Genomic DNA, 15910 nt, shown 5'->3' on the forward strand with positions numbered 1-15910 from the left:
TGTTCCCCAATGGGCACGAGGGGGCGGGGCTCGGCGCTGCTCAATGGGGCGTCGTGGGAACCTCTGCCCAGGTGCTGGCGCGCGCGGGGCGGGGAGGCGGGGGGCGCGCGGGGCGGGAGCATCCACCCTCACACACACCCCGCCCCCCCCAAACTAGCTAGGGACTGGGGAGTGGGGGCAGGATGGGTTACTTTGACCTAAAAAAAAATCTTCTTTGAGGGAAATCCTGAAAAGACCCCTTAAAAAAAAAAAAAGAAAACTAACAATAATAATTAAAAAAAAAAAAAATCATAACCTCTAAGAGTCCTTAAAAAGTCCTAAAAACAACCCTAAAGCCTTGTAGGGGAAGGGCAGGCAGTCCCCAAGTGCTGGGGGTGCTTCCAGGGGGGCTGCCCAGCACATCGGCAGCATGTGCTGTGGCTGAGGTCCCGGCTTTATCCTTGGATCCTTGGTGCCAAGAATCCTTGCATTCTTGAATCCCAGCCCCAGCTGCTCATATCCGTCCGGCATACGGCCCTGCGCAGGAGCCACAGCATTTCTGTGCCTCCCCTCTGCACCCATAGAGGTGAATTTGTGGGAGCCGGTGCTTAGCAGCCTGTTGTCCCCCTTCCTGGCTCCCAGCAGCATCCCCAGTGCGCTGCTGGGAGGTGTGGAGCCCTGCTGGGGAATCAAAACTGGAATTAGGCTTTGCCTCCTTGCAGCTGCAGGGTGACCTTTCTGGTTTTCAGTGTGTGCTTTCCAGAATATCCCGGCTTCTGAAGCATTACCCAGTTAAACTGGAACTGAAACAGGACAAGGCCAGCCTCTCCTGTTCCTGAGAAGGTACCTTTCAGCTCTCTCCATGGCAGATTGCTGCAAACAGCAACCTGAGGGCTCGGGCCTGCTGCCCTGCCATGGTGGCTTGCAGAGGGAACTGACCTTGGCTTCTGGAGGCCTCCTGCTAAAACCTGCCCCCACCCACCCAAACTGATTTAAAATGGTCCAAAAAACCTGCTTTCGCAGTTGCTTTCTATGCTTCTGCCTCAACGCTCCTATTTTACGCTTCCTAGACTGTAAAAGCCAGAAACTTTTTGTGCATGAAATAAAAGGGAAGGAACCACTGCCCTCTTGCATTTCCAGAAGCCATCCTGATACCTGCAGATACCATAGAATCATGGAATAGTTTGGGCTGGAAGGGACCTTAAAGATCATCTAGTTCCAACCCCCTTGCCATGGGCAGGGATATCCCACTGGATCAGGATGCCCACATCAAGCCCACATCAAAACCACAAAGCCTGATAACACAAATCTTGCAGTGTACACACACGCCAACAAGCACAGCCCCTGCCCCAGAGTGTTTACACACTTCAGTGCTTGCAAACAGTTTCCCTGAGCCCAACAGAATGAGTGTTGAGGCTGCAGCCAAGCATCAGCACCCATGGCAGCAGCCTAAAACCTTAAAACACGCTGTGGGAGGAAACTCTAGTCCTAAAAATATCAGTCTCTGTTGAGCGCCTGGGAGTGAGCTGTTTCTCTGAGGCACCCACTGCTTCGCGTTTTTGCCTCTCACCTTTCAGGGGTTTTGCTTCTGTCTGGTGCTGAGCTCTGCCGCCACACTGGGCTAACAGGCTTCTGTGTTTGCACAGTGTTCGCCTGCTGACTCTGCCTTCTCGGGAAAGATGGGAAAGGGCTACAAGGTGGTGGTTTGCGGAATGGCCTCAGTGGGAAAGACTGCGATTTTGGAGCAGCTTCTCTATGGAAAGCATACTGTCGGTGAGATATTTTTATGTGTTGTTTTTTTTAAAAAAATTGTTTCCTTTTCCAGACTGTGTTGCCCCCAAAAAGCCGTAACTGAGGACCACAAACTGCACTGAGGTGAACAAGGAAATTAATGTGGTTTTGTTGCATCTCTGGGCAGTTCTTGACATTCGTAGTCTCTTACTTACCAATTTTAAAAAGAGGCTTGGAAAAGAACTCTTCCTGTGATGTTCCCAGTTATAAAACACATGAATGATTAAAAAGAAACAAACATAGAAAGTAGGTGATGTGCTTTCTGCCTGTTTACATGCAAAATATCTCATTCTCCAAAAGGTGCTATAGATGCCTTAAAAATAAACAGATATCATGTGGTGAGTGGACAGACTGTTCAGGCTTTTGTTCTGTCTACTAAAATCTTTATTTTGACTTGCTTTGGATAATATTTAATCAACGTGCTGGGGAAAAAAAAACAGCTGTACTTTAGATCCCACATTCTGTGCTGAACTTCAAGGGCCAAGCTTTGCAGATCTCAGAGAAATCCTCCCATGGAAAATGGACTTGAGACAGGAGGATGGGATGTCTGAGACTTGTACACAACAGAAAGGGAAAGAAGGCAAAGCCGGCTTGTTTCCCTCTGTTTCCATATGACTTGGCTTTGTGAGGAAGGTCAATGATCAGCAAGCTAGTGAGTTATTCCTGCCTCACCTAGAAACAAGGGGTGGCAGCAGGGGTGAATTTCAGGGCTTTGGCAGATGTCTAGTCCATTTGTATCTTTTCCTTGGGCTGGTACATTAAATGTTGGGGTGGGTAAACACTAGGATTTCTAGAATGGTGCATTGCAGGCACTGTGCCTTTAAAATGTGTGGATGGGAAGAATTTGCTGGCAAAGCGTGGTACAGAACTGTGTGCTAATACCCTTGTATAAAAGGAGGATTTCCTCTAATGTTGCAGCAACATCTGTTTCCAGCATTCTACCGAGCCCTATGCACCTAGCCCTGTGTAGCTTTCAGCATGAAGGTTGCAAAATCTACACGCTGAAGGTTTTCGCCTTTTCTGCAGACCTGACTCTCTGCTGGGCTGGTTGATTGTCAGAGACACTTGAGCAGCACGAGCAGGGCCACGTTGCTTAAATCATACTGCCCCGCATTACATCCTGCCCCAAGCTCCTATTAACGACCCAGGCAGGAAGGATATTTGGGTGTTGCTGATCGGAGGAGCTATTTATGGAGCCAGACATGTACACGATTATACAACGTCATGCATACTGGCTGACATAACCCAAGCGGGGCCCCATGCCTGGGGTTTAGCTGCAGGTGTCCCTCCATCACTCCTGAATGCTATGCTCCAGCTCAGTCATTCTGCGACACAGATTCCACCCCCACTCGCCCAAATAAAAGAAAAAAAAAAGATCAGTTTTCGTTTCTCACAGGTCTGCTCTAATTTTTTGGAATTAACAGAAAGGGAGGGAGCAGCTGATAGTGGAGGGTGAGTGTAGGGGGAGGAGGAAGAAGGCAGCCTCACATTTTTAATTATTTTGGTCAAATCTTAAGACATCCAGAGAGAAAGGCAAGTAGCAGAGGCAAGATCGGAGTAAGGTGAGGGCTCATATGGAGCCACTGCAGCCCCAAAGGACAAACAACTGTGGCACCCGCATGTGCTATCAGGCACATTCTTTGAAGTGAACAGATATGTTGGTCTTTCTGGCAGTCCCGCTGAGTGGTCATCATCCTCCCTGCCTCTTCCTCAGCACACAGGCTGTTCTGGCAGATGTGTCTGAAGTATGGGCTGGTGAAAATGAAGTATGGGCTGGTTCCCAGAAGATCTTTAACTACTGTTCCAATCTGTATTGAATTAACACTAGAACAGTCAAGGCAGGACATCATGGTGAGGGTCTCACTGGGACAGAATTTGAGCAATGGACAGTCTTTGATTGCTCCTTAGCTCAGCTGTTTTAAACTGCACAGCCCCGTTGCTGGTGCTGCCATGGCAGGGCCGGACACTCCGCGCTTAAAACGTGATTACTGAATCTTGGTCCTCGTTTCCTAAAGCCGCGAACTCCAGAAAGCTGACTTGTACATCTTGGATGCTGGCCTTTTTGGCAGGAAGCAAAAAGGACTAGTGTGTTTGCTGAAAGCCCATCTGTTCAGAGCCAACCAGCAAGGCAGCTCACCGGGTATGGCAACACAGACACAAGCTGTTTCAAAACCTGTGCTTCCTGACTGACGTTAGGCGGAGCACTGTGGCCGGTCCAAGGGCCAGGGAGCCATGGGGAGGACTGCTGAGACAATGCATGAAGTCTCTCCATTCCTGACAGCATCTGCATCCTTCTCCATAAGAGGCATGCTCAGACTTGGTCATAGGCTCAGAGCAGAAGGTCTGGCGTGATCCTCCAGGGTGTCCCAGCCACTGACATGGGAGTCTCCTCCTGGCTGTAAATCAGCAATGAGTCTATGTCAGTGCTGACGTGCCTGCTGTTGACTTTCCTGTAAAAAGGAGTGGTGGCACAGAGAAGTGTCCTTGGAGGTTTCACGCTGCTATATAAAGCCCTTGGCTTTAAGCCCATGCTCCTGGCTGTGTGCTTGATAATGGTGCTGTAAACCCAATTGCACTGTGTTTCTTTTCTTAGAAAAATGTGCACTTTCAGCTCTCCCTGGCTTGTCACAGATGCAGTCCCTAAGTGGACTTACCTGGTGGGTGGCTAGCATTCTTGCAAAGGCACTAAGATTGCTTGAGGTCAAAGCAAAAGTACTCAGAAGAGAGGAATACCCCCAAAAAGGAAAATATCTTTTCCTGGAACATGTGAATGAATACCCCCAAAAAGGAAAATATCTTTTCCTGGAACATGTGAATGTCAATGTGTGGTAGCGGGCTTTGTGCTAGGCCTTAAAACTGCAAGAGGGGCTGTTTGCCTTGGGTCCTAAGGTGAGAAGGCAGAGGACAAAAAGATGAGAGATGCTGTCAGGGGCACACAAAGTAATATACACATTGCATGACGGCCTCTCTGGCTAAAGTAATATACAAGGAATCAGACAAAACCTGAAAACAGATGTATGAAATGGGTGCAGATTTAGCTTTTGAGTCATGTAGGCACTATATTGCCATAGCTCCAGCCAAATAGTTGTTAAGGCTTGCACATGCCTACATGGTTGCTGACTACCTTGGACGATCTCTCTTTTTGTGACTTCAGTGTTTGTCTAAATCCTCCATCTTCTCTTGCACTCCTGAAGAAAGAGGAGCCACTCTTTTCTCCTCAGTCATGAAATGGGTCCATGATGGGCAGAAGATTGTCCTACTACATGCCTCTGGTAACTGGCACTGCTTGGCCTGAGCTCTCTTGAGAGGGCTAACAGGAGAGTTGCTGGCTTAACTCTGGCACGGGAGATGTCTGTAAGGAGGATAAGTATTTTTGCTTAAGCAGTGTCCCTGTTCATTGATGGTGCAGAAAAAGTCTTTCTTCTGCTTTTAAAATATCTCTTGCCCCTCAGCCTATGTTAAAGCTTATTATCTCAACAGGAGGAGATGAGAATTCTCCCTGTAGAAAGCACAATTTTCCTCATCTCTGCCTCCTGGCTGTGTGAATAGCTGGTACGGAGAGGTTATTCATAAACAGCTACTTCAAATCATCTTACTAGCCAGGAATAAAAACACCATACATTACTGTGGTAGAACTTATAGCAAGAGAATTTGTCTCCCTTAGTCTCAGCTGGAAGGATTTTGAGTTTTGGCTTTCACAGCTCCAAAGATGTGGAGGCTAATTAACCGAATTATGCATTCTTACGTCTTTCTTTCTTATCAAAACTGCCTCCTGGTAGAACAGCAGTCAGCTTCGCAATTTAGAAATAGCAGGAAATGGAGGTGAATGTATGCAACTGAGGGTCACAACCATAGCTACTGGTTGGTGTGACCAGTACTTAACTAGCAGGTACATCTAAACAGACGAGCTCCTGTTGAGGCTCGTCCTGCTCTTCTCAGAGTCAGGGATCTTCTCACATGCTGTCATTTGAGATCTAAGTAAGCAAAGCCTGTCATCCTGCAGTTACAAATACAAAGAATAGCAAATTTTGTGAGGTCTTTGCTAAATTCCAGCTGAAAGAGAGAGGGAGACGTTAGGAGACCTTCAAAGATACTCAAGAAGACACAAAATTTGCACTGCATTTATGTTTAAGAGCCACTTGGGAACTTCTGAAATCCTATCCATCTTGAAATTTTGCTTTATTTTGGTGTTTGCAATGTCTCTGCCTTGTCTAGCCCGATTGTGCAGTACTCATTAGTATATTGAGTCTTTTCTTTTCCTTATTGAGAAACCACCAGGGGTTGAAACACCACCCTATTTATGACTGGGGCTTCCGCTAAGCAGTTCCTTTGTGGCAGCAGTGGGTAACATAGACAAAGACCTTTCTGCCTCTCCCAAGACTTGCTCTAGCTAAGTAGATGCTAGAGAATGGCATCGGTGTCATATCTATTCCTCCTTACCCTCCCTGTTTTTCATCTTCAGTTTCCAAAGAAACCAAAAGCTCGTTCACTGTCTTGTCAGTTCCCCTTTCCCCCATAGCTTCTGAACCTGAAAGCTGGTTCCATCTGCCCGTTCATCTGTGTCATAGCAGTAGATATCTCAAAATATGTTTCTGTAAATTTAGAAAAAGTGGTAGCAGGAGAGTGAGAAAAGGCCCACAACAGTGCTTTCCTCCAAGGAAATCCTACTTGAACTGGCATCAGTCTACAGGGCAGTAACTCCCCAGCACAAGCTGTCCCTGCTGATCCAGGCAGTGAGGGTGGGAGGATGCCTGGCGATGCCAGTGAAGCAAAGGAGAAGCACAGGATCCTTGTGACACAGAGGATGGGATGGTGTCAGACACCTTCCTAGGACACTGGGCTTTCCTGACTAGTTCTGTGGCTTGCACGACAACTTGCTCAGCAATGTTTGAATGGAGACTAGGGAAGTGTGTGGGTTAGGGGGTACTAACAAGAAGTACAAATATTGTTGCCAGCAAGTGGCTAGCAGGCAGTCTGTTTTGGAAGCAGGACCTAGAATAAGGTGACACTGATATGTCCAGGAATTATCTGTGTTTGCTTAGGAATCTACTTGCATATACTCCCTCCCCCAATGTACACAGGTGAAATTTCACCTCTGAAATCTGATACTGATGTGTAAATTCCATTCCTACCCCCACCCCCCACCGCCCATCAAAATTTGTTGCTCTATTCTGCTGACCTAACTCCCAGATCTTAAATTTTCCTCTTCTTTGTCAAGTACAATGTTAAAAGACATAATTTTCACTGCTACTTTTAATGCCAATAGGAAGAAACTGTCATAGGAGAATGTGGATGTATTAAAGACTGTTGCATTGCAGTGCAGCATTTAGATGATAAAAGCCTGTACAACATTATTCATTGCTGTATAAAAAGAAAACTTAGATACTTATGGTTCATTCCTTCTTGGCAAAGTAGTATTTACTGATTCTAGATATTTCCTTGACCTGTCTGTACAACACAATGAGGTACAGCAAGAAAAAACACGGTGCTATGTCCAGAAAGGGCTCTGTTACCTACTTCTGTCTTTAAAAACGCCCTTGTCACACACTCTGCAACCACACAGAATGTGTTCATGCTTCCTCTGTTTATTAACCTTTGTTTTGTCCTTCTGCTCTTAGTTTTGCTCCTGCACGTTAGCATGGCTATATTTGGATGCAAGATAAATTAATTTGTTGCAAACCTAATAAGGGTTTGATCTATGAAGACAGCACAGAGAGGGGCAAAAAGAACAGCTTGTGCCACTTTCGTGCACAGGAATGCTGCATATATCATGGGAAACCATCAGCGTGGGTGGAATACTTTAGCTTGTTTGTCAATGTGAAGTATTTTGAATAGTCATTGAATATAGCAAAATCCTTATTTTCACAAGCCAGATAATCCTTCGTGTTTTCTTAAACAATGCACTAATATGATCCTTTTTTTTTGGCAGACAAAGAGAATAATGCAGGACTCATTATTGTAGTTCTGCAACAGCAAACAATTCATGTATATAGGAGTGCAGTGGAGGCAAAAACGTGGATTGCAGAGGCTTTATATGAATACTTAAAACCAACTCTGAAAGTGGCCTAGCTACACGATACATAGTTTATTGGGACTTGTAACCTTATGCACCTGCATCCAGGGGGAACACAAAGATAAGGCGATATATGTGTTTTCAGGTTTGGCTCGGGAAAAAATTGTTTTAATTAGTTCAAAGTAAACTGCCTTAAATTACTTGACATTTACCAGGGGAAGAAGAAGCAAGGAGCGCCAGTATGCAGATAGCTACCATGGAGCAGGTGATATGCATATATATATATATATATATATGTATAAGAGGTAGTTACCTTGTGCATGCTCTTACCTTGCAGTAAATGGGCTTGCTCCTATTAGGAAATCTGAGTCATTTTAAATCCCTAAGGGATGGAAAAAGCTCACTGTGTGTTCAAGTAAATATAGCATGCAACTTTGCTTGCATGCTAACATCTCCTTCCCTTTCTGACTTGATTTCACTTCTTGATTAGCTGTACTGCTAATACACCCTCATTTCCAGAACTGTTCCTTTAGCTCCTGCTTCTGCTGTATAATCCAGCTCAGTATGAAGCAAAGAAGTAGGCTCAAGGTGTTTGTAATTGACTATCTGGGGTTCCTTGCCTTTTCTTCCAAATGGGTGTGTTTGAGCAGGGCTGTTTGCAGCATGTTTTGCACAGAGCTCGTACACTGAGTGGCTGGAGTTCAGAAAACCCAGGAGAAAGAGACATATATCTTATCCTATCCTGAGCGTGCATGTTGTATAGATTAATTTTACAGGCATAATCCTGTGCTCTTATGTTGGATGCTTGTATTTACATAGTGTCGCTATTGTAAATAGCTGGTGCGGTGATCTGTGAATAGAGCCGTTCACGGAAATGCCAGGCAAGGTTGAGACTAGGTCAAGTCACTCTGGAAAACATGCACTGAAAGCTGTTGTGGTTAAAATTCTGCTGTACTGCAAATAATTCTTATATTGGTGCTGTACTTAAACCAGTTGAACTTTCCTACTTGTTTTCATACAGGCTTGGAAGAGGGTGCCACAATGGAAGATGTGTATTTGGCATCAGTGGAGACCGACCGAGGGGTGAAAGAACAGTTACGGCTTTATGACACCAGGGGTCTGCAGGAGGGCGTAGAATTGCCAAAACACTATTTCTCTGTTGCTGATGGCTTTGTCCTTGTGTACGCAGTGACCAGCCTCGAAACTTTCCAAAGAGTCGAACTGCTCAAAAAGGAGATTGATGTCTTTAGAGACAAAAAGGAGGTAAATGCACGGTGCCTTAACCGCTTGGCTTGTCCCTGCATTAGTGATAGGAAGCTAAGTTTGCAAAGCATAGATTTTTTTATTTCTGTAAAACTCATATACAAAGGAAAATGAATGTACCCACAACCTTGAGCAATCCAGCCAAAGAAAGCTTTCTCATGGTAGAGAAGCCTAATTCACATGCGATGCAAAAGAATGCTTTCTTTCCCTTCCTTACTTCCTCTACTACAGCTAAAATTCAGTTAGCTTATTCAGGACACTTATGACTAATAAAACATATGGGCTACGGCAGTGCAGTTCATATGTTTTTTTAGATATTGTACACGGGAAGTCAAGTGCATAGAATAATATAACGAAGGGCATTATCTTTGTTTGTTTTGTATTCATGTACTTGATAGCTTACAAACTACTGTAATTGACAATGGGTCTCCCAGACATTAGTCAATTGGCAAAGCAGCTTTAATGTATTTTAACAACCATATTGAATCAATTCAATTGTGTGAAATGACTGCTCTATTTTCCCTTAGAAAGCAGCTAGTGTTTTCAGCTGACAGTGTTCCAGCTTAGCTAAACAAATAGAACTTGCTTGTGGCATTAGCATTATGGCTTTTCCTACAGTATCTTTATATTCTTGAGTAGTTTTGCCTGTTAAATGTCTTCAGCCTACAGCTTTCCAAATGTCTGGTTAAAAAAAAAATAAAAGTGCATGAAGAATTAATTGGATAACGGTAGGGAGAGACTTTCCAAAAATGTAAGTTGTTTATTACTGGCAGCACTTATGGTGGTGGAGGAAGGCTGGCTCCAAGTCTGACAGCGGCTGAACGTGCAGTCACAGGGAGAGGTATGTTAGCTGGTAGGGCTGGTATGACCTGCAGACTGTCACGTATATCAGGGATATGGGAGTCAATCAAAACTCCCCTGCAGGGCAAGGAAAGGTGGACAAGCAGGAATTTTTTCCCACGTGCTGTGTTTTGTGAGGGCCCTCATTAGTTGCTTTACAGCATGTTGTAATGTAGAGAGGGAGTCACAGCCCCAGCAGGATCCGTGTCCTTGTCTTCTAAGTTTCCTGCCAGAACTCTTCTCTCTTGTTGTATGCAGGTATTTCAGACAACAATTTGTTTATCTTTCTGGGACAGCTTAAAGTTGTGATCTTGACTAAGGATAACATAGTCAAAAGAGCGGTGCCACCAATAAGCTGGATAAATTAGTTTTATTCCTGTGATTTCTAGTCCATATAAAATAGGCTTTGAAGTGTAGAAAGTGGGATCGGGAGTCCTGCATTAACATAGCATCAGTAGACTCAAAGTTTGGGCTCCATTAGAATGCATCCTTAATTGAAGTAGGGATGTATCTCCATACATGGTGCTTCTGAGCCGTCAGAACTTCACCTTGTTGAGTGGCACAGTCCCTTATTGTGTGGCAGATGACAGAAAGCATTGATGGCTGGTTCCTTGCCTCTGCTGGCTGGGTGACTCTCCAGCACCCACCTTAAAGCCTGGCCCAATTTTGTTCTAAATAGAGGTTATGTTCTCTTGCGCTGACAGAGCTTAACTGTAGGTAAAATTCAGTTGGAACATGTGGTAAAAGTGTATGAAGATTATAGCTTCTTTCAAAGCCTTTACAGAGGGGACAAAACATTCTTTCAAACACCCTGGGCTGCTATAGAAAAGGAAGGAAGCCTCAGACCTCACAGAAACAGGACAAACATCTCCAGCTGGAGAGAAACAGAAGATAACGTGGAGTGAGCCTGATGAACAGGAAAGAGCAAGCCGGTGTGGCACAGCAAAGCCCCCAAATCATCAGCAAGAAAGGACTTCATCACTTGATCTATGTCAAACCACTAGTGTAGAGATGAAGCAAAAGTTTGACTAAGGACCTTGAACTATAAATATAGGCATGGTTTCCCCTAGGAGCTGATGCTGGTAATACATTTTTAGAAAATGGTTAACTTCAAATAAGCAGGAGCAGTAAGTTTAAGTGGCCAGGGCTACCTTCAGCACTTCCTAGAACTGTAGTACCGGGCAGGCCTCTGAGCTGTCTCACTGAGCTGTGATACAGAGGTCACTTGATTAATGCTTACAGCTAAGGGTCTGACTTGATACAGCCATGCTGCTCAAGTTAGCTAACAAACAGCTATCAAAATAGGTAAGGGACAACTCCCCATGGGGGCAATTCCATGCAGACAGCACCAATCGCTGGGTTGGGGTTTAGTTCTCTTTTTTTTTTGTGGGGGCATAATTTTTCAAATTGAAGGTCTTAGGGTCACGGCATTCTGTCACTCCAGCATCCTCCTCAGCCCTGGGCAACTGGGAATATGGGAAACCAGCAGTCCCCACCCACCATGTAGAGTTGTCTCCACAGAGTCGACTGAATAGAAGTGTCCAGCAGAGAGCTGGCAGCAGAGGGTTTGCATAGACTTACAGAAACTGCTACCAAGAGCGTGGCACTGGTGCTTATCTGACCCTTTCAGTGGCAGAAGACTGTCTGCGTAGGTCCCTCTTGCGGATTACTGGGCGTGCGGGGAGCAGGCAGGCAGCTGCTCCAGGAGAGGGGCTGAACAGCTTAACCTGCCCGGCAGCCACTCTTGGGGCAGCATTTGCTTTATTTATATTGTGGGCTGGGGTTTGGGAAGAAACAAGCTGGGCAAAATCCACAGCTGTGGGGTCCAGGCTTTCTCTGCCGCTATGCGTTTTTTCATCTCTCCAGCATCCCTTACGCTGACCTACTCAGATGTCACTCTCTTATCATTTGTCCAAGGCAGCTCAATTGCAAAGTAAAGGGAGAACTTAACTTCAGCTCTCTTGGGTATTGTTTTCCTTTAAGCAGTCAGAGGGAGGACGGGAAGTCCTGCATATCCTGTGGTTAAAACCAGCTCCCAGCCCACAAGTAGATGAGGCTAATGCAAATCCCAGGCCCTGATCTTCCAAACTACGCAGCTTACCTTGTGCCAGTGCTGAGTTAAGGAACAGGTCTGAACTGTGTTGCTGCTTGTGTGCTGTTTAAAAGCATTGTGAGCGATAGATGCCTTTTGTATAAAGCTCACCCTTTTGTTTTGTTTATAGGTAACAGTTGTTGTCTTGGGAAACAAAACTGACCTCCTGGAACAAAGACAAGTGGAAACTGAAGCGGCACAACAGTGGGCAAGGGCTGAGAAAGTGAGACTGTGGGAAGTAACTGTGACTGATCGCAAGACACTGCTTGAGCCCTTTACCTTCTTAGCTAGCAAACTCTCCCAGTCCCAGAACAAATCAACATTCCCCTTGCCTGGAAGGAAGAGCAAAGGGAATAACTGTGATAACTAAGCTACCTTAGCATTGTCTGCTGCTGCGAGGTCAGAGCTCAAGTCCTTTCTGTGCCATTTGCTTCTCAGTTTCACTTAAAGCAATAATCTCATTCAGCAATAAATTCAGCAAGCTTATGTCTAAGAGATATCCTTCCTTCTCATGGACTTGGCTTGAAAAAGTGACTGCTGGTAAAAGCCTTGAATAGCACTTCATGAGAGGAGTTATCTTGCAACAAGAGTTATGGAAGTGGGAGAGACAGGTGGATACCTCTGTAGCAGAGTCTTTGAGTATGCCTGGATACAGCCATGTTGAGGGACAAATCAACAAGTTTATCGTTAAGCAATCCCCCTGTAGATCTATAGCCTCCAGGCACAAATAGTACTTATGGCAATAAAACATTCAATTCTGTCGTTTTACCTTGACCTTAAACAGAGCCACAGGGGTTTTTGATGCTGCAGGAAGCTGAGGTCAGCGTGTTGTAGCAGAAGAGTTTGGGGCAGGAGGAACAACTACCAGCAGATTTACCCAATGAAGTTCTGCTAGTGTCTGGAAGGAAAGAGAAGCCAAATTTTATGGGAGATACCAGAACAGATCTACCCGGACGTGAAGCTTGTCAGCAAACTCTGGCAAGTAGTGCTTTCTGCTCAGGAATTTATTTGTACAAACCAGAAAAGCTCTCAGAGCACTCATTAATTTAACTGCAACCTGAAGGACAACATAGCTGTATGTGGTTTTGTTCCAGTATGTCCAGTACAAATCAGTCACATTCATATAGCTGCTAATTTTACTGAGAAATTATATGGAAGAATTTTGTACGCAGGAGGTACTGCCCAGGCTCTGCTTAGCGCATTGCATAATATTCTTCCCAGCTGTACAGCTATGCTGCAGAAATCCACCCTCGGTATGAAGCTACCAGGCAGATAGCAGCCAGTACAAAGTGTTGTACTACTTTGTGAGAGGGTGCTAAGGAGTGTAGGAAGCTGCCTTTTGGGAACATGCCCATGGCAAATGCCCAGAAATACCTGTACAAATGGTCTTGGTCTTAATAGACCTCAGACTGTCCAACAGCAGGAGCACAACTGTATATGCTGTATTTGACTATCTATGCTGGTAAACCCACGCTGCAAGAATCTGCTGTCCTAGGTCAGTCTGTCAGTAAACTAAACAAAACTGGATACAGAGCAACAGAATGAGCAACCATTCCCAGAGAGAGTGGCCAGTTCTGGCCTTTTACAACCTTTTATACTGACTGTTATTAGCTCTTCTTTGTATTTGAAGACAAGAGCGGGGAGTGAACTGAAGTACCCATTTCCCTCATTTTCCACTAAACTAATGTTGTTTTGAACAAATATTGAGAATTTCACTGTGAGTCAGCAAAACCACGGGTGATATTTGCACTGTCATACCATAACTGCTAAGTAGTAAGTGTGTTTAATGATCATGATTAAGCTGTGTGCTTATAGTATTACTCTTCCTGAATACTGACAAATAAAGTCCGTCAGCATTACTAATGTTGGAGCAGCTGTACCATTCACTAAAAATTAAGCCGGTATTCCTACCTTTATAATGAACGTAAATGAAACTGTTTATGTGCTTTGCTCAATATAGTTTGGATTGCTGTGGCCAAGGAGTAAGATAAGAAAGCAATTATGAATGAACAAGCTCTTGTAATGCCCTGCTAGAAACACACAATTGTTTCCATTGCAACACTGCAGCTGAGTAAGCACTATAGCATGACCTCCCCCAACCTGGCCAGTAATAGTCATTGTCCCTAGTGATGCTGCAGAACAACACTCTCTCCTCACTCATTTCTTTCTGAACACACGTGTACTCAAGGCTTCTCCCTAACCAGAAGACTCCTCGTTGGTCTGTGTGCTTAGGAAGTGGGGGTCACTTCAGAGCAGCAGCAGTTCACCTCCTTGCTGAAATCTCTCACCAAGGCATTAGTTACATTCCTCCTCTTCATCTCTGCAGAACCATTCTTCTAGAAGGGACTTGCTTCAGCTTTGGATCAGTCAAAATAACCAAAGACTTCTGCTAACTGCATATTGTCACTGAAGCTGACCTTTGAGCCAAGGGAGTGCAGATTGATAAGTCAGAATTAATTTAAAATGCATGGAGATGGAAGGAACGGAGATGAGCAGTTCCTGTCCAGTTCTGCACCCCGCAGACTCCGTGCCAATTCCACTGCCAAGACTGACGTCACCTATAGGCTGTCAGAGCCATGTCCTGTGGTATCAGCTTGCTCAATCGCTCCCCTTTACACTCAGGACTTGACAATGTTTTAAGACAGGCAAGATGGAAAGGGATCTTCTGAATGACTAAGGCCATTTTTCCAAACAGGTTACGTAAAAGCAAACACGTTATCTTTTATTTGGTTAAATTTGTTAGACATAAGTTTAGATAATTTTGGGTTGTCACATAAGCAACTTCCACTCACTGCTTTCTTTCATAAGCTTATTCTGATGGTTTTTTAGGCACTCAAATTAACCGCCTTTCCTAAATACCGTAATCCTTTATTGACAAATGATGGAAAATTTAGTGTCTCCTCTGTAAACAATCTACACACAGTGGCTGGTACTGAGTCGAAATTAAACTCACTGCAGTACAGTTTTACATAGGGTTAATATGTAAAGTACAGAGTAACATAGTAGCTAAAGGGCAGGACACGTGTTTTGTTCTTACTGTTCCACTGACTCAAAACCTGTCCTAGGTCACCGGTATCATTTACCTACTACAGAGCTACAGTCCCTTCAGAAGATAATGTAGTAAAATTAATATAAAAAAAGGAGAAAGTTAATATATTGAACCATCTCTCTCTGCTCCTCTTAAATATCTGTCCTGCTGAATATATGCTGTGCAGATCAGTGACCCCAAAACAGCTCCCTCCCTGCGGACAGTTAATTTGGCACGTCCTGGTAGCACGAAGCAAGGAGCTGACAAAAACCTACTCAGATTAATCCATTTACCTTCTCACTCAGTAGAGGGGAGGAGGAAAGGATTAACAGAGATGTTCCTGGTATGATGTAGCTATAACAATAATTTTCCTAGGCTGAGCCAAATGGCTGAGGGAGCTGATATACCAAAACGTATGTTGTCTCAAAAGAACTCAGTTTAGCAGATGAGCTAACATACTATTACCCACAATCACCCAGCAAAGGAAGGGTACCTTTGAATTAACAGATTACTTTGGACCAAGTTAGATTTGATTTGTTAGATAGGAACAGAAGTATATAAATCAAATGTATTTAAAATCTATTTATTATTTATTTAAATCTATTTATTATCTATTATTTAAATCTATTTTTAATCTATTTATTTTAAATTACTGAAACAAATCTGACAGCGTAAATGACCACACAGCACTCACAAGAATGTCGTAAGGTAAAGTACTTGCCATGTGAAAATTAATCTGTACTTCCGGCCTTTACCTTAAGGGAGTGGTCAAAAATGCCATATCCACAATTAACTACCTTGTTGCTACACACTTCAGCGTAAACACCATGTCTCTAGGAGATAATCTTTGTAGGGAGTTAAAGGATCTACAGATTAAGTCTCCTTTACTCTCCTTTAAGGTGTC

At 44.3% G+C, this 15910-nt stretch overlaps 1 protein-coding gene across 2 annotated transcripts; it reads left to right on the forward strand.

The window, feature by feature from the left end:
- Positions 1 to 30: 30 nt before the first annotated feature.
- Positions 31 to 13894, forward strand: NKIRAS1 (NFKB inhibitor interacting Ras like 1). 2 transcript variants are annotated; one of them, XM_054057618.1, is made up of 5 exons: positions 51 to 71; positions 729 to 822; positions 1626 to 1752; positions 8805 to 9046; positions 12109 to 13894. In XM_054057618.1, the coding sequence occupies exons 3-5, from the start codon at positions 1659 to 1661 to the stop codon at positions 12346 to 12348; spliced, it is 576 nt and encodes a 191-aa protein (XP_053913593.1). In that variant the 5' UTR covers positions 51 to 71; positions 729 to 822; positions 1626 to 1658; the 3' UTR covers positions 12349 to 13894. The 2 variants fall into 2 exon arrangements, with proteins under 2 accessions (XP_009568629.1, XP_053913593.1); XM_009570334.2 differs by lacking the exon at positions 729 to 822 and having other exon boundaries at positions 31 to 71; positions 12109 to 13891.
- The last annotated feature ends 2016 nt before the right edge of the window (positions 13895 to 15910 follow it).

The sequence above is a fragment of the Cuculus canorus genome, chromosome 2 (genome assembly GCF_017976375.1).
Source record: "Cuculus canorus isolate bCucCan1 chromosome 2, bCucCan1.pri, whole genome shotgun sequence".
NCBI lineage: Eukaryota > Metazoa > Chordata > Aves > Cuculiformes > Cuculidae > Cuculus > Cuculus canorus.